General features: G+C 44.2%; 1 protein-coding gene across 2 annotated transcripts in view; it reads left to right on the top strand.

Moving 5' to 3' along the window:
* LIFR (LIF receptor subunit alpha) overlaps positions 1-22,960 on the top strand; it is a 682,553-nt gene that overhangs the window by 603,288 nt on the left and 56,305 nt on the right. For both annotated transcript variants that reach the window (XM_078674980.1, XM_078674981.1), the window contains exon 17: positions 3,670-3,837. In XM_078674980.1, the coding sequence (XP_078531106.1) occupies positions 3,670-3,837 (168 nt within the window). The remainder of the gene's footprint in view (positions 1-3,669; positions 3,838-22,960) is intronic.

The raw sequence follows: 22,960 nt of genomic DNA, 5'->3' as shown, positions 1-22,960 counted from the left end.
CCCCTTCAGGTGATCTATCAGGACATTATATCTATGATGGATACTATTTGGAAACGTGCTAATATTTCATTCAGATCCGTATAGTACATATAAAATTAAGCAAGATGTGGAGAGGCTGATTTAAAAAAAAAAAAAAATGTTGCCCCTGAAACTCTTTCTTATTACTGACCAATTACCTTATTACCTACGGTTGTGCCAATAACTAATGCCTAACTGTTTTCTTTATACCTAGAATCTAACAGACTTCTTAATGATGCTCAGGTAGACTTCTGTCCCAACCTAAGTAGTGATTTCGCCTTAGTGTCAGTTGTGGACAATCCAAGAATTGCTGCAGACCGTAATAAAACATTTGGTCTCATAGTTTGACCATTTGCAGTTTTTGATACCATTATTTGTTCAATCTTTTTATCAAGATGTTTGGTATAAATGGAACTGCAGTTTAATGGGTTTCTTCATTTCTGGAGAATAGATCCAAAAATGTTTTATGTCATTTTTTTATTTATATCCTCAGTCCATTGACACAGGAGTACCACAGTGCTTACATATTTCTCTATTTCTGCTCAATATATATCTTTCTCTGTGGCCTTCTACCTTAGCAACAGATTTTTTTCCTCCCTTTTTAATCCACTGAGATTGCAGTCAAAGTTTAGGTATTAAACTGAATAATACATTAACTAGGGAGAAACCAGTTATTGGTGGTAGTTTTACCTTGCACTATCTGGTTACGCAAATTAAGGCAAATAATTCCTTTTCTCTCAGTTGACAATCGGAAAACTGTTAGTTGCCCTCATATGGTCTCTACTGTACTATTGAAAATCTATGCATCTTCTGATATCAAACCATTCTTTCTCAAGGCTGCAAGCAATCCATACCCAGGAGGCATCGCTGGTCACTCTCTCCCCTTGGATTTTCTCTTCCAAGCTATTCTAACAGCTTTTCCTAGGCTGCAGTTTGAAAACCATATCTCCTTTAAGACATTATGTGTCATACAAACATGTTCTAATCTAAGGATCTGGAATCATACATTACATTTCTACAAGCCATTCCACGCGCTTCAGTCATCAGTTCAGATGTTAAATCCACCATCGTTTTCATAAGCTTTGTTTGGGGGCCTTCCCTTCTCTGGAACAAACTTCTAATAGAATTAAGAATGATCTTCACACTTTTGTTATTTAGAAAATATGAGACTATTTTGTTTCCAAATTTCAGTTTGGTTATGTTAGTCTTTCTTAATGCCTTTAGCACCGAGAGACCTCACGGTGTAAGTTGCACTTAATATGGTTCAGAGTAATGGAAAGATTTGGGGGTTTTTGACAGCCCATATTTATGATGTTACAAAAGTGCTGTAGCACCATAATTGATGCTCTAGTTAAATCCCATTGTTAAATAAATTGTATAAATAAGTGGTAACTTTGTAAAAAAAAAAAACAAAAAAAAAAAAAATACTATGATCAGAACAATCACCTGTAATAAAGGAAAACAAAAATTGCATAGAACACAAAAGTTCTTTGCTTTATTTAAAGTGACGATGCCTTGTAATTATTGCTAAGTGAAGGGCAGCCTCCATACAAGATTTAACACATGTTAAAGCAAGAATTGTGTATACTGGGCAAGAATCCATGCACAACTATTAATAAGTTAAGTATGTTTTGTTTTTATATAATTTCTGTTTCTGATCCATTTTTCAGTTCTGCGGTTAGGCTTGTTCGTTTTATAGGCAGCATCATGACAATATACTATGTTACAATATGATAGATTGACATGTTGTACATTTCATCCATAAACCATTGTAAAACTGTAGTAGCTCTTATACTGCTAGTGTCTCCCAAGAAGATTTTGAACAAATATGCTAAAACCTCTGAACTCTCCAAAATGAGCAGGATGTACAAGTGCTTTTGGTAGAACGACCTCAAAAAGATAGCAAAGCACTTTACCATTCTGGAAAGCTTGGATAAAAAAAGAGTTTGAAAATCAGTAAGTGAGAATGACCTTGTAAAAATCTTCAGAAGCCAAGCACCTCTTCCATGTATTACCTAAGAAAAGAGAAACTGTAATCACTTAATAATGCTCACATTTAAAAATATCAACTGTAAATCCTTCATCATAAAAGCAACTGCACGTCAAGCAAATGTACCTCACATCATCCTCCACCAGAAAACAAACTATAATCATCCAGCAAATACTTCTACTTGAGAAACAACATTGTGAATAAAAAATACCCAGAACACAATCAATCCTGGGGCTAGGTCACATAAGAAATCTATATCCGAGTCAAAAACAAATCCTGGCATGGCTTGCTAAATGCGAAAATCTGCATCTGTAATCACATGATTCTTTTCATACTCTACAGATCGCTATGGTTGCCTGATAAGCTCCATGCTTTTGGTCTAGAATCCAGTTTTTGCTGGAGCTACCACCCAAATGCTTCCACTTTAAACACATGCTTCTCACCTGCCCTTGTCTACACTTCTGATGTAAGAGTGTTCCTGGGAAATTATTAATGTCATTGTGCCTGGATAGCTCCATCTGAAAAAGTAGATTCTGCTCTTAGCAGAAGAACCTCCCTCGGCTATTCTAAAACGGAGAACTAAACTTCCACATGTCTTAATGTCATTTGCCCTTATGCCTTATGAAATCCTCTGATTGCCTACAGTGACCCAACGGGGAAACTCAGTATGTCATGACCACAATGAGACTGACCTGAGAACCAAAGAGACCGACCAAACATACCTTCTGCAACACACCTTCTGTAAAACGTCCGATAAATTGACATTTTGCCCAGTACTCCTACAGTGTCTGCTTGGGAATGTACCAGCTCTTGAATTCCAACTCCGAGTGCTCTGCAGTCAAGACCATCATTGTTAAGTCACTGTACACAGGCCCAAGAGATTGCATGGGGACATATGCTTCTCCAGCTGGAGACCACAGTGAGCTTCACTGATTTTTTGATTTTTTTATTTTAATTTTATCATCCATCTGTTGTGTCCGTCAAATAAACACAACATTGATGAAGTGGGCCCAGCAGCTTTTAGTTTGAAGCTTAGATACATATCCCTGACTTATTTTCTTCATACGGATGCTGTCATCACCTCAAAAATTAAACTGGACCTTAATTGTGACATGAAAGATGAACCAAAGCCACCATGAACTGTGGACATCATCCAGAAATTGCTAACCTGACCCACAGCTTATATCCTTTTCTGATCTTCACGTACTTTTCAATTGCTGCCCAGTGTACTGCAAACTTCTCCGCATCACAAGCTACTCCAGCTGTGCTCTAAACCCTTTTTCTGGTTCACACATGCTTTTCTATTCAATGCTTTTTTCTCGCTTGCATATTAAAACACTAAAGGTTTTATAAACCCTCCCAGATTAGCCCCTAGATCCTCTCCTCTTTAAATGTTGAGATATTACTCAATTTGTATATTTATTAAAAAGAATAATAATTTTAGCTTTAACCAAGAAGTCAGAAAAAATCCCAGCATTTAATTTGTATAGTACAATGATGTCGCCAGGATTATTTTTGATCCTGGGATTTCAAGTTTGTATTTAAGAATTTATATTGTATTCATGTGTAGTACATAGCAAAAATTGAACTACTTAAAGCATATTAGGCAGCAATAATGAATTTGTTCCAATTCCATTAATACTATTCTTATTCTTCAACAGCACCAGCTTCACCTCCAAATTGTACTGTGAAAGAAACCACTTCGAGTTCAGTTCAGATAAAGTGGGATGACATGTCTGTTGAAGTGCTTCGAGGCTTTTTGAAGGGCTACTTGGTCTTTATTTCTAAGGAGGGTACAAACACATCAATGCTCAGTTTTATGGGAAATGGTAAGTAAAAAACCATGAATGATGTATTGTATGTTAGACTCAGGCAGTCATTTGCATCGCCCACTGTATTTTTGTGATGAGAGAATCAAGAAGTCTGCAGTATTGTTAATGTTTAACAAGCAAAATCAAATGGGAATGTTTGTCCTAGTAATGTATGTTCTTGAAAGAAGATTTCCTGTTACAACATTAGTTGTGAAATCATAATAAAACTCTATTAACAATGTAGGTATCCGGTTTCATAGGATGTAAAAATAATTGGACTTAGTTTGACTGATAATGTTTGTTATTCAACACGATGCTTAAAATTAGTTTGTTTTGTTAGAGGTTGTATTCGCCGGAAATGGCTGTGTCTTCTTTTTTGTTTCCATATGCTTGCAGCTGCCAACAAAATGATGAAGGTCAGAACTATGCTCAGTCGGCTTCCACCTTGGTTGCAGAAGGATTTGTGTTGCTGTTTGCAGACTAAAAAAAGGTCAAGAGATTGCAGTCTGGAGGGGCCATATGAAGAAATACTTAGGTCAGGAGTACATATGTGATGAGGACATGCATAAGACAGCTAGGGGAAGCATAAATACAAAGAAATGGTAATGGTAGAGCCCATAGTAACTATGGTAGAGGTGTTTTTTAAACAAGATAGGCAATTAGTGAGGTAAGGGAAATAATGTCAACATATTGAGTGTTATTGATTGTATTTCAGGCCTAGATAATTTTCAGATGTATGATTCTGAACGTATGCACTAAACTACCACAGAGGCCTGATGGGGCTATCTGCTGCTCCCATTTAATGTCTTTGTGATTTGCTGTGTTATGCAACTATCTCTTTTGATTGCCTGTAGAATAGTTATACATGACATCTGCCCTATCCCACCTTTCAGATCCCAAGTTTGTCTTTATCTATTCTTGTACCTGTGTACAGAGTGCCTGTATGGGTGTTTTGTAGTACATGTGTCTACCCAGTCCTTCCACATTGTGTGATTTTGTACTCTAGCTCTGTGAAGGTGACTAGTTGGCATATTATTGTTTTGCAGATTGTTTTGCAGATTGAATCCTTTTCTGGATTCACATGCTGTGCATTATTCCGCCATCTAGTGGTTGGGTCCGGAATGCTCTTTTTTTGGGTGTCGTCGACCACTATTTGGTGCCACGTCAGACGGCACCGTGGATGATGATGTGCATAGTAGCCATCTTCAGATTATTTCTTCTGCCGTTGGGTCTGGAAGCAAGAGGGGACACTATGGAAAATTGCAGAAAACCCCCCAAAATAATGGAGTTTTTGTAAGAAAAACATAAACATTGCATCAACGACACGACCGGGGTACCACACCTGGCCTTCGGAGACGATGTCTTCAGTACAGAATACAGCCGCCACCACCACAATGCATGGTTCGACAAATTACGAGATAGGGGCCATGGAAAAGACCCCCTTCAGATTATGCCCCGAGTGCCACTACAAATTTCGCCCAACGTGATCCACACAAGGAAAACAGGAAAAGTGGCAAAGTTTTCTTGCGCACAGGATAAAATTTGCACTCCCCAAATTGAAACAAATGAACAATCACAGCGTGCTTCCAAGGACAGTGATAGCCACTTATATTCCCAGATAAGAACCAGTAAACCAGTCCAAATTCAACATTAGAACAAAATGTCCTGAGCACAACTTCACTCCGAGTATAAAGAAGTCCAGTCAATCTTCTTTTGTGGTGATTTTATTCTTCAAATCAGATAAAATCTTCTCATCAGTCACATATGGAGATCTTCAAATCATCCAGAGCCAAGTCATCCAAAGCCAAAACGTGTTTCGTCAGCTAAGATGCCTCTGCATCTCTGACTTCTTCAGGGCTATCTGGATATTTCTCCAAATTCAAAAATGACCAACCCCTCCATATTATAGGTAGAGAATTTCGCTGTATCAATATCGTAATCTGCTCGCTCAGTATTCCTTTCAAGCATCCAAGTAAAATCAGGATTTTAGCATAATCAGTTGTCATGTGTCCGAGACACAGAGAGTACCCCTCACAACATTGCGCTGGCGTTTTGAATTTGGAGACCGGGGTACCACACCCGGCCTTTGGAGATGATGTCTTCAGTACAGAATACAGCCACCACGACGATGCATAGTTCGACAAATGGCGAGGTAGGGGTCATGGAAAAGAAGCCCTTCAAATTATGACCCAAGTGCTACCATAAATTTGCCCAACATGATCCACACAAGGTGTACATCCTCTGTTTGCCTAAGGATCACAAGGACAAGGATTGCGAGGCCTGCGCTGTGTTTGTTGAAGACCCTCAGGGCACGCTGAAAGCAGAGAGAGGGCCACAACGCGACAATGACCCAGAGACAGAAGAAACCTTCCTTGAAGAACTTAGGTCTCTCTAGCTACGAGGAGGACCAAGAGGTCCCAACAGAATTGACGCACGAAGATTCACAAATCGAAGTTCTCAAGGAAGACGCCGAGAAAAATCACAGCCAAAAAAGATAGGGACAGTCACGAGGAAATAGATGAAAAAGGTAAGACACCCATACCCATCGTAACCGAAAGGTCACGAAATGAAGGCACAGCCGAAGTCAGCCCCGACGCTGAATAAAAAGGCGATCAAAGATCAGCCATGATCCAAAGGCCCACGGAACCCGAGGAGGGAAGATCGCATAAGGCGCCGAAGCAGAGGGTCGAGCAAGAAACCGCGAAGGGAGCTACGCCACCCTCAAACACAGAGTCCACCACTCCAAAAAGAGAAGATCTCAGGTCACTGATTCCAAGAGAACCCTTGAGGTCGAAAAGAAGAAAAGACACCTTGTGGCGAAAATGGCAGCACTCCTCCAAAAGAAAAAGGAGTTCAACTAATCACTCAAGGGATTCCGTATCCCCGCGATTCCCACTGTCAACACCGAAAACGTTGACCCCGAAGAAACAGAAAATGCTGTTCTAGTCGCCTCCAACTCCCAAACCACGCAACAAGGATGTCTAGGAGGAAGAAACCTCTGAGAAACTTCGAGGATCAGTGGAACGACCTCGACACAGAAAGTCCAGAGGAGGAAATATCTCTTCGCCTCCAGATGATATCGCTTTCTATAATGGACTCATAAAAAGAGCAGCAGACCTTTTCGGGTCGCCCTCGAAGAAGAAAAGGAAGAAATATTCTTCCTGTTAGAGACAGTAGCCCCTTCCAACAAGGGTACACAGTATCTTCCCATGCTACCAAGCATCCTGGACCAAGGCAAGGAAGCCTTCATAGAGCCCGCCTCAGTCAAAGGTGTGACACCTAGGGTTGAGAAGAAGTACAAACCTTCCTCCAAGGACACCTAGTATATACAAGGAAATACTGTACCAGACTCGATCATTGTCACCACAGCTAGGAAGAGGGGTGACACCCTTCCCAACTCTGATCCACCTCCAGAGAAGGAGAGCAAAAGAATTGACATGGTGGGAAGAAAATAGAAAAGGAGGCAGCTACGCAATGGAGCATAGCAAACTCAAATGCTCTGTTAAACGGGTATGGTCACCAATACTGGGAGGACATCGAGGAGCTCATCAACAAGCTCCCAGAAGAGGACAGGAAAAGAGGAAGATCCATTGTCCAGGAAGACAAGAATATTGCAAATATATGCCTAATGTCAGCACTCAATGCAGCTGACACTGCCAGCAGACAAATGTGCACAGGTACCACACTAAGGAGACAGGCTTAGTTAAGAATATCCGGCTTTAAGCGGGAAGGTCAAACCTCCATCAATAATAGACCATTTACCCTGTTCGGCAAAAAAGTTGACGAAACCCTCCAACAAATAAAAAAGGACAACGAAACTGCAAGAGCTAAGGGAGCACTACAACAAAGAGGAACTTTCAAAAGTGGAGGGTTTAACGTAAGGAAACCCACAGGACAACAAATACCTCATCCACAGCAAGGCCACGGAAAAAGTCAACAGTCAAGCCAACAGACCGGATATCAAGGGTAGCAACAACAGCCAAAGCAGTCCTTTTGTGGAAGGGGAAGAGGCAGAGGCCAACCCTCCAGAGGAAGAGGAAATGGATCAAACTGACTCATACACAAAATAAGACCCACACAGAACACCAGTGGGGGGCAGGATAGCACAATACGAAAAATTGGATATTAAATATAATAAAATATGGATGTTGCATGGAGCTCACAAGGAGGCCACCAGAAAAACGTCCAAAAATAAGAAGGTCCAACCAATCAGAACTCACACAGCTGAGATCAGAAATCAAAGAGCTTTTTCAAAAGCAAGCAATAGAACCTGTACCAAAGGAAGACCTTTCCAAGGGAAACTCCTCACCGTATTTCCTAGTGCCCAAGCAAGACCTTACACTGAGACCCATTCTAGACCTAAGGTTCAAAAACAAGTTCATCTTAACGCAACGTTTCAAAAAGACTACTCATCAAAAATTAATACCACAAATTCAAAGGGGAGATTATATGGCAACAATAGGCCTCAAAGACACATACTTGCACATTTCCATGAACAAAAACCCCAGAAAGTATCTGATTCCTATGCAAAGTAACACATTATCAGTTCAAAGTGCTACCTTTCGAAATAAAATCAGCACCACAAGTCTTCACCATGTGCCTGGCCGCAGTGGTAGCACACCTACGAAAAGAAGGAATACATGTCTATCCTTATCTAGAAGACTGGCTTATAAGGGCAAATACAAAACAAAGATGTCACAAACATGTTCGATCAGTAATCCTCACACTCCAAAAACTAGGATTCTCAATAAATCACAAGATGTCATCCACAAAGCCAGAACAAGAAAAAATCTTCTTGGGGGCAAGACTCAACTCAGTACTTGCACGAGCTTATCCAACGCAAAACAGGATACAAGGGGTCACTCTCTGACAGTGAGGAGAGTCATGAAACTCATGGGCATGATGGCATCATGCATCCCACTCATTCCTCATGCCCGCCTACATATGTGACCCTTCAAGGAATGGCTCTCCAACAATTGGTCACAGGGAGTTGGGAAGATCTAGTGGTTGTTACGCAGAAATTGTAGGCAGAAATACAAAGGTGGGCATCCAGGAAGATAACACTGCCCAACTCGCTCTACGACAATAACAGATTCATCTCACAGCAGGTGGGGAGCGCATCTCGGCCAATTGAAGATACGAGGTCAGTGGAATGACTTAGACTCCATAAAACACATCAATTATCTACAAATTAAGAGTCCTCCTAGCTCTGAAGTTGTTCCAGAAACACATTTGCAGGAAGACCGTTTTAATTCGAACAGACAACACCGCCGCAATGTTCTACCTCAACAAACAGGGAGGTATGAAGTAATTTCCACTCAGCAACCTAGCTCTACAGATCTGAAAATGGAGGATTCTAAAAAAAAAATCATTATACAAACAATACATCTGCCAGGGATATACAACACAATGGCAGATCAATTGAACATGCAGAACAACTGCTCCCACAAGTGGGAATTGAAGCAGAAGACAAGACAATACAATACATCTTCAAACTCTCTGGACCCTAGAAATATAACTATTTGCAACAATACAGAACAAGAAATATCAGTTCTTTGCCTCCAGGTTTCATCACCATCTGTCAAAAGGGAATGCCCTATCGCTCTAAACTGGCCAGAGACATTTGCCTACGCTTTTTCACCAATACCCCTAATCCAAAGAGTCCTAGAATAAGCAAGACAACCAGGAACAAACCTAATACTGATTGCTCCACATTGAGGCCAGACCAACATGGCACTCAAGTCTGCTAGAACTGTTGAAGGGACGAATAATCAAACTCAGGGTAGACAAGGACCTACTAACAATTTAACAAGGTCAAATCTTCCATCCAGAACCAGTGACACCATGCCTGGCGCATGAGTACGTAGAGTGTGGTCATCTAAACTTGCCTCAGCGAACAATGGAAATTCAAAAGGAGGCAAGAAAACAAACCACAAGACAATGCTATGCTGCAAAATGGAAAAGGTACACCACTTGGTGCACAACAAACTGATGTACTCAAACTCCACAAAAGAAACAGTGGTCATATATCTAACACACCTCCTAGACAGCCACATCAACTACTCAAGCCTAAAGGTATACCTCACAGCTATCGTAGCCTACACCCAAGGAAAATTAAGCAAGAGCTTCTTCACAAGACCTGTCATAAAGACATTCTCAGAGGGATCTAAAAGAATTACACCCCCAAGGAGAACTCCAGCTCCCAATGGAGTTTAAACCAAGTTCTCACGCAACTTATGACTGAACCATGTGAGCCCATGCAAAAGCAGACCTAAAGCATATCACTTTAAAGACAGCATTCTTAATAGCTGTCACATCTTTACGAAGAGTAAGTGAACTACAAGCATTAACCATAGAAGAGCCATACAGTCAAATCGACAAGGACAAAGTAATCCTATGAACAAATCCTCAGTTCTTACCCAAGGTGGTGTTGAGTATCACTTAAATCAAAGTATTCTCCTTCCAGTCTTCTTAAAAAAAAACACGAACAAAAGGAGAGATGAGTCTCCATGCCCCGGATGTAAGGAGAGCTCTACTGTACTATCTACAGAGAACAAAACAAGCTCGCAAGAGCAAGCAACTGTTTGTTGCACACTCACATACCAAGAGAGGAACACCTGTCACAAAAGCAACAATTGCACGATGGATAGTCCAAACCATCCAACTATACTATGCCGCCGCAGAAAGAACCCTAAGCATACGGCCCAAAGCTCACTCAACTAGGAAAAAAGGAGCAACCCTAGCATTCATGGCCAATGTGCCAATAGACACCATATGTGCTGCAGCATCATGGGCATCTCCACACACTTTCACCAAGCATTACTGTGTGGACATACAGATAAATAGAGAAGTGCAAGTAGGACAAAGAGTACTTCAACACCTGTTCACAAAGTCTTCCTCTTACCACAGCCTCCTCACGTAGAGAGAACTTGCTACATAATCTGATGCACAGGATGTGAATCCAGAAAAGGATTCACGCTGCTGAACAAAAGGGTTACTTTCCAGTAGGAGTAGTTTTGCAGCTTGAAGAGTTTTCTGGATTCACATGCAACCCACCCAGCCTCCTCCTACTAGTAATACAAACAGATGGGGGACTATAATTAACAATTCACTAAAGTACCATCCAAAAGACTACAAGTCAAAAACACAGAAAAAATAATCTGAAGATGGCTACTGTGAACAACAACATCCAGGGTGTGCCGTCTGATGTCACACAGGGGACGTACCTGGTACCAAATGGTGGTCAACGATCACCCCGCCTCTCCCCCTCCCCCAAAAAAAGACTATTCCGGACCCAACCACTAGAAGGCGTAATAAGGCACAGCATGTGAATCCAGAAAACTCTTTAAGCTGGAAAACTACTCCTACTGGTAAGTAACTATTTTGTCATTATTTTTAGGTCTTGATGTTCTGCTTTTGCTAATCATCTGCAGGGGGTTTCTCAGCACCAATCCCCTAGTCGCAAGAATACCACTTGTAGTGAATAGGTCTCTGGATCCAATACCTCATCTCTTGGTGTAGGCTAAATTGGTACTGAGGATCCTTTGGTGATGCATGGAGTTCTTTGAGAAGAGTTTTGTTGCTCTTAGATGGAACTTTGTTATTCACTTGTCAATATTATTTAGCAGCTACACCCCCATTCTAGAAGAGCCAAAACTGCTCTATAATAACCAACTACGGGACCCATATTTAGTTTCTCGGTGGCCATTATCGTCTATAGGCAGTACCATAACTTACCCTACATAAAAAAGAGAAATCACAAACTGATTAAAAAGGCAGGATCCAGCAATAGCCATATCCATATGGGAAGCCTTCACATCTCCAGAAGACCCTGTGGAGTGCATCCACGCATGACGATGAGGCACCACACTAGTTCCAACCGCTCGCCCTAAGCAGTCCGTAGTATTCAGACCAGCCGGAGTCACATATTTGGCTGCATTTTGGACATCTCGAATGGTTTGAGCCAAAGAGGTCCTAAATGCCTCAGAGACTGCCAACAAAATCTCACTGGCCATATCAAAGAGGGCCTGCATATATTGGCCTAATAGACAGATTGCACTGACTGACCTCTAGACTAGGCTGGCTGACTAGAACATTGATTTCCCGAATGCCTCAATCCTTTTAGACTCCCTGTCTGGAGAGGTCTAAAGGATTGCTATAGGATGCAGTTTGCTGGTGGAAGCCTGGATGACAAAACTCTCAGGATGATGGTGTGGAGTAAGAAAATCCGGGTTGGTGGGTACCGGTATGTGGCATCTGGCCATCTGCCTGTTCACCAGTGGGCAAGATGATGGCTTAGACTAAGCTCTCATAAGTGTGTCAGGTAGGGGTTCATTGAATAGAAGTAAGTACTCAGACAAGTTTGAACCAGTGTGCAAATCCTCAGAGAGGACATTTGTCTTGACACACAAGGCAGTTGTAGGTCAGGACCTCAGCTGCTCCTCTAATTATGACAGCAAAGGAAGCATTCTCTTCTGTTGGGAGTCCAGTTGGTGTGGATTTAGGGGGTCTTTTGGGGGACCACCCAAAAGGAGCAGGGTCACCCTATAGTCAACGTGTCCGGAATACAAACTGAGACCAACTCTGGAGAGAAAGGATATTTATTACAATCTCATGAGATGGAGAGAGCATCAACAACAGACACCCATAGCTGTCTGAGGAGGCAGTCTGCTGAGTGCTTTGGTTTGTGCACCTTATATACCCTTCATCCCCACCCTGTGCGTGCCAGGTGAACAGCAACAAACATTGATAATTTACAGACAAATAATGATCAGTTCTGATACAATCAGCAGGTGTTGGCTGTTTGGCCCCTGCAGGGCATAGGTGAAAAAGGCATGATTATATGAAAAACAAAGGTTAATCTGATAAGCACAGATGGTAGCGGTGAGTCCCCTGCAAGGTGTAGGGTAAAAGCATTTTTATACAAATAAGTCCGCAAATGGTAGTTGTTTGGACCACGGCAGGGCTCAGGCGGGAGGTATGATTACACAGCAAGCAGAGATAAATCTGATAGGCCTGTTGATGGTAGCTGTCGGACGCCTGCAGGGTGTAGTGTGCAGGATGAGGACAATAAACATCTGGGAAACTCCCTGTCCGACTGGTTGAGCATGGGCTGGTCAGTTTGTGGCAGGCCAAAACACGAACAGGGTGTGAGTGTCTGTGCAGGAATGTGGCAGGTCAAAAGTGGAGCTCCAGAGTATCCGTGATACAGAGAGAAGGTCAGTCATGATGGGTATAGCACAAAATGGTGGAGTGAATGGCAAGATAACAGACCTACTTTTCCACACGGGGTAAATCCCCCCCTGTATCCTGGGAGGTATCAAGCCCACTGGCCCCCTATAGGTTTGTGTATACACTTCTGTCATCATAATGTGGGGTTAAATCACTCCCATTGCATATCCAGCAGGTGGCAAACTCTGGTTAGAATCAGACCCAAAAGGATGACGAGCCTCTGAGGAAGGCTCTGCTGTAATGAGAGCACATTATCTAAGCCAGACTGTGCGGGACTGGGTACGCTTGAAGACCACAGGTAGGGCTGAGATGGATAAAGGTTGAACACCAGATCCCACTCCAGGGAAGTTGGAACTGTTGGAACTGACATCAACGAGAGAGGGACTAATGCTAGAAGACTACCAAAAATACAGGCCTCCTCGATCTGCTGTGATGTCAGCAATGGCCCGGGGAATTTAGAACACATCAGTCATTTGTGGAATCAACTTCTCAATCCAGAATCAAGAGCGAGATCGATTGGCACTTTGACACCCTTGCCACTTTTGTTTAGACAGATAGGGGCAGGGTAGGGTTGAGTCCTGCATCAACATCTTAAGTTTTTTGTTTGACTTGGACTTCGACTACTGAATGACTTTGACCTCGAGAAAGACCTGGGCAGGAGAGGCTGTAAGAGTTGGAATGGGTCCACGCCCTCAACCTGGACCAGGGCTATATTTCACTGTCCTAAATTGCCTTCAGGTGCATGGGGGCACATTCTTCACACAACTTGGAGTTGTGTCCTGAGCTCAAACCCCAAAGGCACATATAGTGTCATCCAATACTGAACATTTCTTTCTGACAGTTATGGCATGATTTAACCCTGAAGTCTTTGTTGGGGACACTGTTTCCATGGTCACTGGAATTCAATTTGGAGAAAACAGGCAAAATCTGGAGTGGGGTTTCGGATCCTCATTTGAAGGCTTGGTAAGAAAAGAACTGACGGCAGAGCACATTGGTGCTGCTTATAGACTTATGAATCCAGTCTGGTGCTACAGGTATATTCTAAAGGTGAACATTCTGAGGTTAGAAGTATGCATCAGAAGAGCAGATTTTTCCCTATGAATTATTTTATGGATTCCTATGCTGTTCCTTATTCCGCCATCTAATGGTTGGATCTGGAATGGTCTCTCGCCGTCTGGTGGTAAGTCCATACTCGCTATGATGTCAGATGTGCCCCCCCCGGAAGTTCCTTTGTGTTGTTGCCATCTTTAGGTACTTTTTTCACTGGTGGGTCTGACAGCAAGATGGAGGAACTCTGAGGGAAATTCGAATATCATGACTAATTGTCAAAGAAAACACTGCAAAAGACACTGAAGACCACAAGAAACGGAGGTGGGAATGTCGATGGTGGGGGTTAGGGCCCGGGCCCACTTTTTAGCATGGGAGAGAACCAGTAGAACCAGGAGGACATGGTCAGAGTATGCATTGAGGTGGGGTAGAAAGTGGACATTGTGAATACCCCTTTCATGTTTTGCCCCAACCACCCTCACAAGTTAACACGGAGAGACCTGCATGAGATCTGTAAATTGTGCCTGCCCAAGGTCCATCTCACCACGGACTGTAAGACCTGTGCCAAATTCCAGCCCAAGAAGCTTCAGAGGAGACCGAGGCAGCGCCTGGCACACTACGAAATGGCTGAGCAGAATAAACACCAGTCTTTGAAAGATCTGGTTCTATCAAGCGAATAAGATAGCCCAACCTCCAACGAACTGGCGCAGGGAGCAGAGACGGACACAGAGAAAGGGTTCATTTATGTCAAGAAACTTGATGCCGTGGGGAGGGCAGCGAAAGAGGCTACAAAGGAAGCTGGCTACAAAGGAAGCTGAGTGCAAAAAGTACCAGAAGATAAACAAACCCACATACTCAAAGTATGTTAAGTTTGCCTCTGCATTGACGTTGAAATTTATGACACTCGAAGGAGAGCATAAAGCCAAGGAGCTGCAAGGGTCCAAGCAAAAGAACACTAATGTGGTCAAACCTTAACAATACCCTTGCCAGCCACTGCTGCCAGAAAGAGAACGAAGGAGAAGGATCACAAGGCCCAAGAGCTGCTGACTCTGAACAAGAAGGTATCAACGGCAACCAACACCGAATAAATGGCGCTCGAGGTTGATCTTAAGAATCCACTCAAATCTCAATTGGTGGCACTCCAGCAAAGGAAGAAGGACTTTGACGAGTCCATCAAGATGTTTTCAATCCCACATGAGCTATGGAGCCAAAGCAGGGAGAAGGCGAGCAAGAAATCAACCCCCACCCAGAAGCTGGAACCACATGAGGAAGAACTACAGTTCTTTGACTATAAGGACAAAGACTCAAATGTTGTCGGGCGGGAGGGAACAGCAGGAGGATATGTGGCAGGATCTCAATAGCGAAGGATGGTGTCAACAACCGTTCATCGAGGATCTCACCCCCAGATGTGAAATGGAGTAGCAAAAGGAATGCTCCTGTTTCCCTCTCGTAACTTCGATGCCATCCTAAAAGGCAAACCCATGTAACAAGCATTGTCGAAAATAGCCTTTCAACAACCAGCAAATGCAGGAAAACATACAAACACTTCTCACAGGACCCTATTGACATAAAGGGCACTGTGCCAGATGATTCCATCATAGTGACAACAACAAGAAAGAGGGGCATGTACCAACATCAACTGGCTTATCGCCAGGTGGAGAGAGCAAGAGGATGGGCCTAGTGGGCAGGCCTCAATCCAGTGGACGATTGCTGGTTCCATTGCCTTACTCAACCGTTACGGACACCAACAATGGGATGAAATGGAGGGCCTTATGCAGCTCCTCATTGAAGAGTACACAAAGAATGCCAAGTTGGTATTTTAAGAGGGCAAGAATATCACCAAGTCATGCCTAAAATCGTCCCTTGACGCTGCAGACACTGCAAGCAGATAGATGTGCACCACAGTAATGCTCAGGAGGCACGCATGGGTGAGAGTCTCAGGGTTCAAGGCGGAGGTACAGGCCTCATGCTTCAACATGCGTTTCACCAAGGAAGCCCTATTTGGGCCAGCAGTAGATGAAGCACTGCAGCAGATAAAGAAAGACAGGAAACAGCAAAGATAATTGGTGCTTTGCGATCCCAGGGCTGCTTCCAAATGAAGGAGCATGCCTACCAGAAAAAAACAACAGATAAGGGAGGCTAACACAGCACAGTCCCCTAAAAACAAAACCGGTTTGGACAAAAACCAGCCACCCACACAACGCAATAGCAGTACCCAGTATGACAGCCCTCTTGTGGAAGGGTTAGTGGGTGAGATCAACCACAAGAGAGGGAGCCCAATTAAGCCAGGGACTTTCTCAGACAAGATCCCCACCACAAAACACTGGTGGAGGGAAGATTTTAGGGATTCTTCCAGGAATTAAGGTTAATCACTGCAGACAAGTGGATACTAAATATAATAAAACACAGGTACTGCGTAGAACGCCTCAGAAGACCACCTCCAGCACCACCAAAGTAAAGACCTCTGCGAGCGAAGGAACCAAGACATCTACGTCAGGAGATGCAAGTGTTCATCAAAAAAGGAGACATAGAAAGAGTTCCAGAAACTGGAAGAGGCATCTCCTCTGCGTGCTTTCTAGTGTCAAATTCGGATCGAACTTTAAGACCAGTCCTGGACCTCTAATACTTAAATAAGTTCATAAAGATACGCTTCAAGATGGGGACACAGCAGGTTGTTATTTCACTCCTAAAGAAAAGAGACTTTATGACCGCTATAGCCCTAAAGGATGCCTACCTACACATACCAATGAATTAAGGTGACAGACAGTCTCTCATATTCTTCTATTCGTCATAGACCAAGTGTGCTACTAGTTTAAGATCTTCAGCGTGAAATCTGCACCAAGGGTGTGAGAAGTTGGCCTGGTATATGCTGTCCATTAATTAAAGTGGGCACCTTGTACCAGTCCAAACAACCCTTCTGGTGATTAGGTGAAAGATAATCTTTATAGAAAGCTATCCTAGTGGTAGCTATGGAGAGCAGCCTTCAGGCTGAGTCTTGAAGGAATGTTAAGCACCTTGTTTTACCAGAATGCAACCTTATAGTATTGGTTAAATAAAAAGGAAACCACACAGTAGGTATAAAAATATGTATTTATTCTATATAACACTCTCTAGTGTCCTCTACACGAGGATAGCACACAAATCAAATAATACAATTGCAAAGAATCAAACGTAAGTAGCACAATACACAGTGGGCTCCAGGGGGAGTCCAAACCATATACTAAATAAGTGGTATAAGAACCGCGACTCGGGACTAGACCTAGTCGAGAATGTGTAGAATTGCTGGGACCCCAAGGAACCACCCAAGGAGAGTAAGTAGGGACCCCACGGAGGACGGGTGCAGAGTGAGAAGTCGACTGCGTGCTCCGTACAATTCAATGGGAAAGTTGTTGTTGAAACTTTAGAGATTAAAGTCCCTTCCCAGCAGATTACGAAGACGACCCATGGAACTTAAGAAGTTGGAGAGCCACCCCCCGTGGATACCTTTGTACCAGTGATACCTATCCCAGGCGAGCCGGGTGCATAGGCACGAAGTGGCGTCGGAAACCCTTGTCGTACTCTATGGATGACGACAAAGAAATGCTCCTGCTGGAAGTAAGTTAAGTGTCCGGTGGAATCCAAACGTGGATTCTAGATGAGAAGAACCTGAAAGGAGAGGGGACAGAGTCTGGGTCACTTTGGAGTGACCAGGGGCTCGGTAGACAAATACCCCCCGATGTCGGGTGCTTCAGGTATGTTGACTGTGATTTTGACTCTTAAGCTGCACGGACCAGGAGACGTCCAGGATGACCAGGAGCTGGATACGAGCTGTCCCACTAAGGATGTCGAGTGCTGCGGGGTCGGTGTCCGGTGAGCGCACCAACAAGCCTTGACAGCGGCAAACAACGCAGATGGTCAAGTTCGGTGTCGATCTGGTCAAGTTCGGTGTCGATCTGGTCAAGCAAGGACCAGGGGACTCGCCACAGCAAGGGGTGTTGGGGCAGGCCTGGAGCAATCAGGGAAGCCCAAATAAAGTGAAGTTGACCCTCAAGTGGACCCACATGTTGGAGGCACAGGAGTCGCAAGGGGACCTCAGGCGGTTTCACAGGATACCAGCTAGTAGGGCTCAGAGTGTGAGGATGCTGGAGTCCTTCTCAGAAAAGATGCACTGGGGTCAGGGCTACAAATGCGTAGAATTTTTGCACGACAACAACCATTTTCAGCTGCAAATAGACGCTGTGCGCAGGGGTACGGGTTATGCGGTCCCCACAAGGGATATTTGCCTCAAACTCGGTAAGAGGGCAGCTCGACTTCGGAGACCTTCAGTAACCCACCTCCTGTGTTACTTAAGCCTTTGGAGTCTGCAGGAGCTCAGGATCAGCAAACCAGTCGGATGCGTTACGGGGCCTGCGTTTGCAGGGGAGTGATTTCTTCACTCCAAGGGACATTCTTCTGTTGTCTTGGAGGTCCACAAGGTCCTGCATAGAGCCTGTATGAATCGCAGACAGTGGCGATACTGGGGACGGCAAGGGAAGACGAAGTTGAGCCCAAGGGAGGTCCAGCGAAGTCCAGCGTGTCCAGACGGATGAAGTGTAGTGGTATCTTCTTGTAGAATCTTGTTCACGTAAAATCTAATGTCCTGTAGCCAGGTAACCCATTTTATACCCACGGGAGAGGGTTGGACAGATTCTAGGGACCCTCCTAGGGGAGGCACAGGACAGGGGGGAGGCTACTCCCATGGCCTTTGTCCAGTTTCGCACCAGAGCAGGTGAAAATGTCTCCCAGGACTGGTTTGAGCTGGACTATGCACAGCGACACCAAATGTGCCCCGGAGCTAGACTTTCTGGTGCTGAGACAGTGCACCCACGCAGCCCCAATAAACTAAATCCTGTCTGGGAGGTGGTCGCACCTCCCTGTGACAGGATGCCTATTGTGCTGCCTTCCCCTGCTCGAGCTTGGCTCAGCAGCAGGAGGGCAGACTCGTGTCTGTGGCTGGCAGCATCCATTTTGTGCTGTAAGGCTCGAGAAAGTTAGTACCGGTAGACTTAGGTACCCCCAGAACCTCAGTTCTGAGGGGAGAAATCATACCTCCACACCATTTACTGGTGTGGAGGTATGATTCCAAGGTACCAAACATGGCATACTTCATTTCAGTCCTTTTCGAGATAGCATTTACAGCGAGGTTATAATGCACCTCTACCTATATGTCTGGTAATATCACCAACAGCCCTGGAGAATGGTCTCCGAAGACTGCAGAGGTGCCCTGCTCATGCAGGAGCACCCTCTCATGTAAAATCCAGCACCCTGCCTTCAGGATTGTTAAGGCCTGCTATAGGGGTGACTTATAAGGTTTTAAGTGTAGTGATATGGATAGATATAGTGAACCTATATCTCTCGTAAGTGGTGCAAGCAACAGCTTCCACAGGCTGCAGTAGCAGACCTGAGGTTCCATTTTGCATGGCCTCTCATGGGTGGCATAATACATGCTTTAGCCCATGGGAGGCTTCTGGTGTATCCATGCCCTGGGTACATGTGTACCATATACTAGGGACGGATGTACCCCAGTAGCCAATCTGGAGTTGTACCAAAGTACATACATATCAATTTAAGGCAGAAAGCAGATAGAATGGGGTGCCGAATAGCAGGATCCCAGCCAGACTAGTCAGAACAGTGGGTGCAAAAAGTGGGGGTAACCATAAGAAGCAGATCCTACTTTCCTACAAAGGGTGTTCACAAAATGCCTGGCAGCCGTTGCTGCACACCTCAAAAGCAGGGCATACATGTCTACCAATACCCGGACGACTAGTTAGTAAAGGACATACAAATGATGATCCAGACGCTGCACCAACTGGGTTTCACCCTAAACCTGAAAAACTCATCCCCACAACCAGAACAGGAGAAAGTGTTTCTAGTGGCAGAGCTAAACTTGAGGACAGCACAGGCCTACCCAGTGCCCTAGAAACTGAAGGCTATAACAGAACAAGCTTGACTATACCCGAGGAGTCAGTCTCTGACAGTGAGGACTGTAATTAAGCTAATGGGCACGATGGCCTCAAGCATCCCTCTCAAACCCCAATCAAGGCAACAATACAAGAGTGGCTTAGCAACCCATGATGGCAGGCACAGGGAGTAGGGAGAATCTGGTGGGTGTCTCTTTAAAAATGCAGAAGAAAATAGCAGGTGGAACAAAGAACATATGACCATGGGGAGACCCTTCAAGATGCCTACAGCGATCATAAAGAAAGACACATACCACACAGGATATCAAGCACACATAAATGACCTAAGGATCAGAGGTTACTGGACCCATATGGAGGCAGTAAAACACATAAGCCTGCAGCAACTGAAGACGGTTTTCTTAGTCTTGAAAGCCTTCCAAGCACAAGTGAGGGGGGGGGGGGGAGGTTGCTGATCAGCAAAGTGAATGTTGGTGGAAAAGATTTTTCCAACTTTACATCTAGCACATGACACATGTAAATGGGCAACCCAAAGGGGCAAACTCCTAGTAGCAATACATCCATCAGGCATACAAAACATTGAAGCAGGTAAATTAACCAGGCTAGCAAATGCACCCCATGAATAGGGGCTAAAGTAGAAAGTGCCGGACAGTATTTTCAGGAAATTGGGCACACCAATCATAGACCTCCTTGTACAACCAGAAAATGCAAAATGCCTAGACTTCGTGTCCTGGTACCTGTACCCCCGGTCAGAAAAGCTGATCATGGACATTTACATACACATTTCCACCTATTTTCTTGATCCCAGGGTGCTAGACAAATTCAGACAATCAAACATGTGACTCCTCCTCATCACCCGCAGTGGGCCAGACAGACATGGTACTCTGAGCCAGTAAAGATCTTGTAGGAAGCATACCTTCAAAATCCACACAGGATCTGCTAACAATGTCAGGGGTCTTATGTCACTGTCGGGTATGCAGGTATGGACTGGCTTATGAAAGACGCAGCACACTGCTTGTACGGAGTTCAAGAAGTCTTTTAATGGGTAGCCCCAAAACACGGCGTTCAAACAAATGAAAGATCTTCTTTTGGTCAGGAGAAACACAACAATAACGGACACAGTCTCTGCTCTTACCTCGGCCCCGCTCTCTGATTGGGCATAAGCCGGTGACGTCACGGCTGATGAGTCGTCCTCCGGGAAAGCCCAGGCCACGTTAAAGGGGCCGCAGGAATCCTGTCCACGGGGCAGAAACGAAGAAGAATTAAAGTCCGGCTCCTGTCCAGCAGCCCCGTGACAGTCACCCTCGCCCTCATAGCCTGGTGCTTGAGTACCTAGAATTTGGCTATCTCCATTTCCCTTCCAGAGCAATAGAAATCTTCAAAGAGGCAAGAAGACAGAGCACACGAATGTGCTATAGTGTGAAATGCAGCCAATGCACTCACTGGTGGAGGATCATGGCAGGTTAGAAACCAGAACGGAGGACAACACGATACGAACATACCTTACCTACCTAATAGACAATGGATTAACCTGGGTGCTCCACTTGGCTCGCAGGTAGCAGTTTATCTGCCATACAGTGGTAAAGAGATTCATGGAATGATCAAACAAGGTAGCTCCATCCAGAGCTGTGCCAACACCATTAAGGAACTTGAATGTTGCGGTCCCACAACTGATGAAAGCCCTTTAAGCCCATGCACAAGGCAGACCTCAAGTTCCTAAAGTAAAATACAGATTTTCTAACAGCCATCATGTTGATGTGCAGAGTCAACAAGCTAAAAGCACTCACCACCGAGAATCCTGCCTTTCATTACATAATGACAAGGTATTGTTGAGAAAACATTTCTACCCAAAGTGGTGTCACAGTTCCACCTTAACCAAAGCATTCAGCTGCTGGCCTTGTTTGAAGAGCCAAAGCTGAAAGTGCCGTGCACAGTTTGGACATATGTAGGGCACTCCTATACCACAAAGACTTTTAAGAAAGGGATGCCAACTTTCCAACTTTTCTTAAACTTTGCAAGAGCAAGTAAGGGCATGCCAGCGACTAAGGGAACCTCTGCACAATGCATAGTACAAGCAATCCTGAGCACACTTCATGAGGGAAAAAGTGCACAACTCTAACCCTCCTGGCAAACTTGCCAATCACCGACATCTACATGTCAGCTAAATGGTCGACCAAACACACCTTAACAAAACACTACTGAGGTGAAATACAAAGAATCATGGATCAGACAGAGCGGTACTCTACAGCATCTTGTAAACTTAAGCGGTTTTTAACCCAACCTCCCCAAGGAGGCAGACATCGCTACAGAATGAATGCACAGCATGTAACATGTGGTTAAGTAACCAGTAAAAGTAGTTTTGCAGCTTTAAGAATGTGCTGGATTCACATGCGAGACTCCGCCTCCACCGGAAATGTCAAGTGGCAAACAGACAAAGGGAGAGTGGCAAATCATTAGAAAGGGACTTTCCAAGACTGCAATTTGTCATGGGGGGGAAAAGAATCGGACCTCGCACAGGAACATCTCGGACTCATCTGATGTCATAGAGAGGATGGACTTACCACCTAATGGTGATTGACGATATTCAAAAAGGAAGAAAGAAGGGGGGAAAAACGAGAGGCACAATTCTGCACAAAATAACGCACAGCATGTGGATTCTGAAAAGACTTTAAGCTACTCCTACTGGTAAGTAACCTTTCCGTTACTTACCTTCCGTAATTCTCTTTTTGGTGGCTACTCTTATCTAACCACACATTTCTCACTGTCATTCCACCTCCTCATTCTGTGGCCTTTCCTCCTTTTTACCGTCTAAAAAGTCTGAAAATAGGCCTTTGTAGATGGGGCCTGTAAAAAGTCAAGCAAGAAACTGACATTGGCATGCAGTGGTGGCGCTTATCATCCGCTCTGCTCTGTAACCTCCAGGCGGA

This window comes from Lissotriton helveticus, chromosome 2_1, assembly GCF_964261635.1.
Source record: "Lissotriton helveticus chromosome 2_1, aLisHel1.1, whole genome shotgun sequence".
Lineage (NCBI taxonomy): Eukaryota > Metazoa > Chordata > Amphibia > Caudata > Salamandridae > Lissotriton > Lissotriton helveticus.
This window is presented reverse-complemented; position numbering and strand designations above follow the sequence as displayed.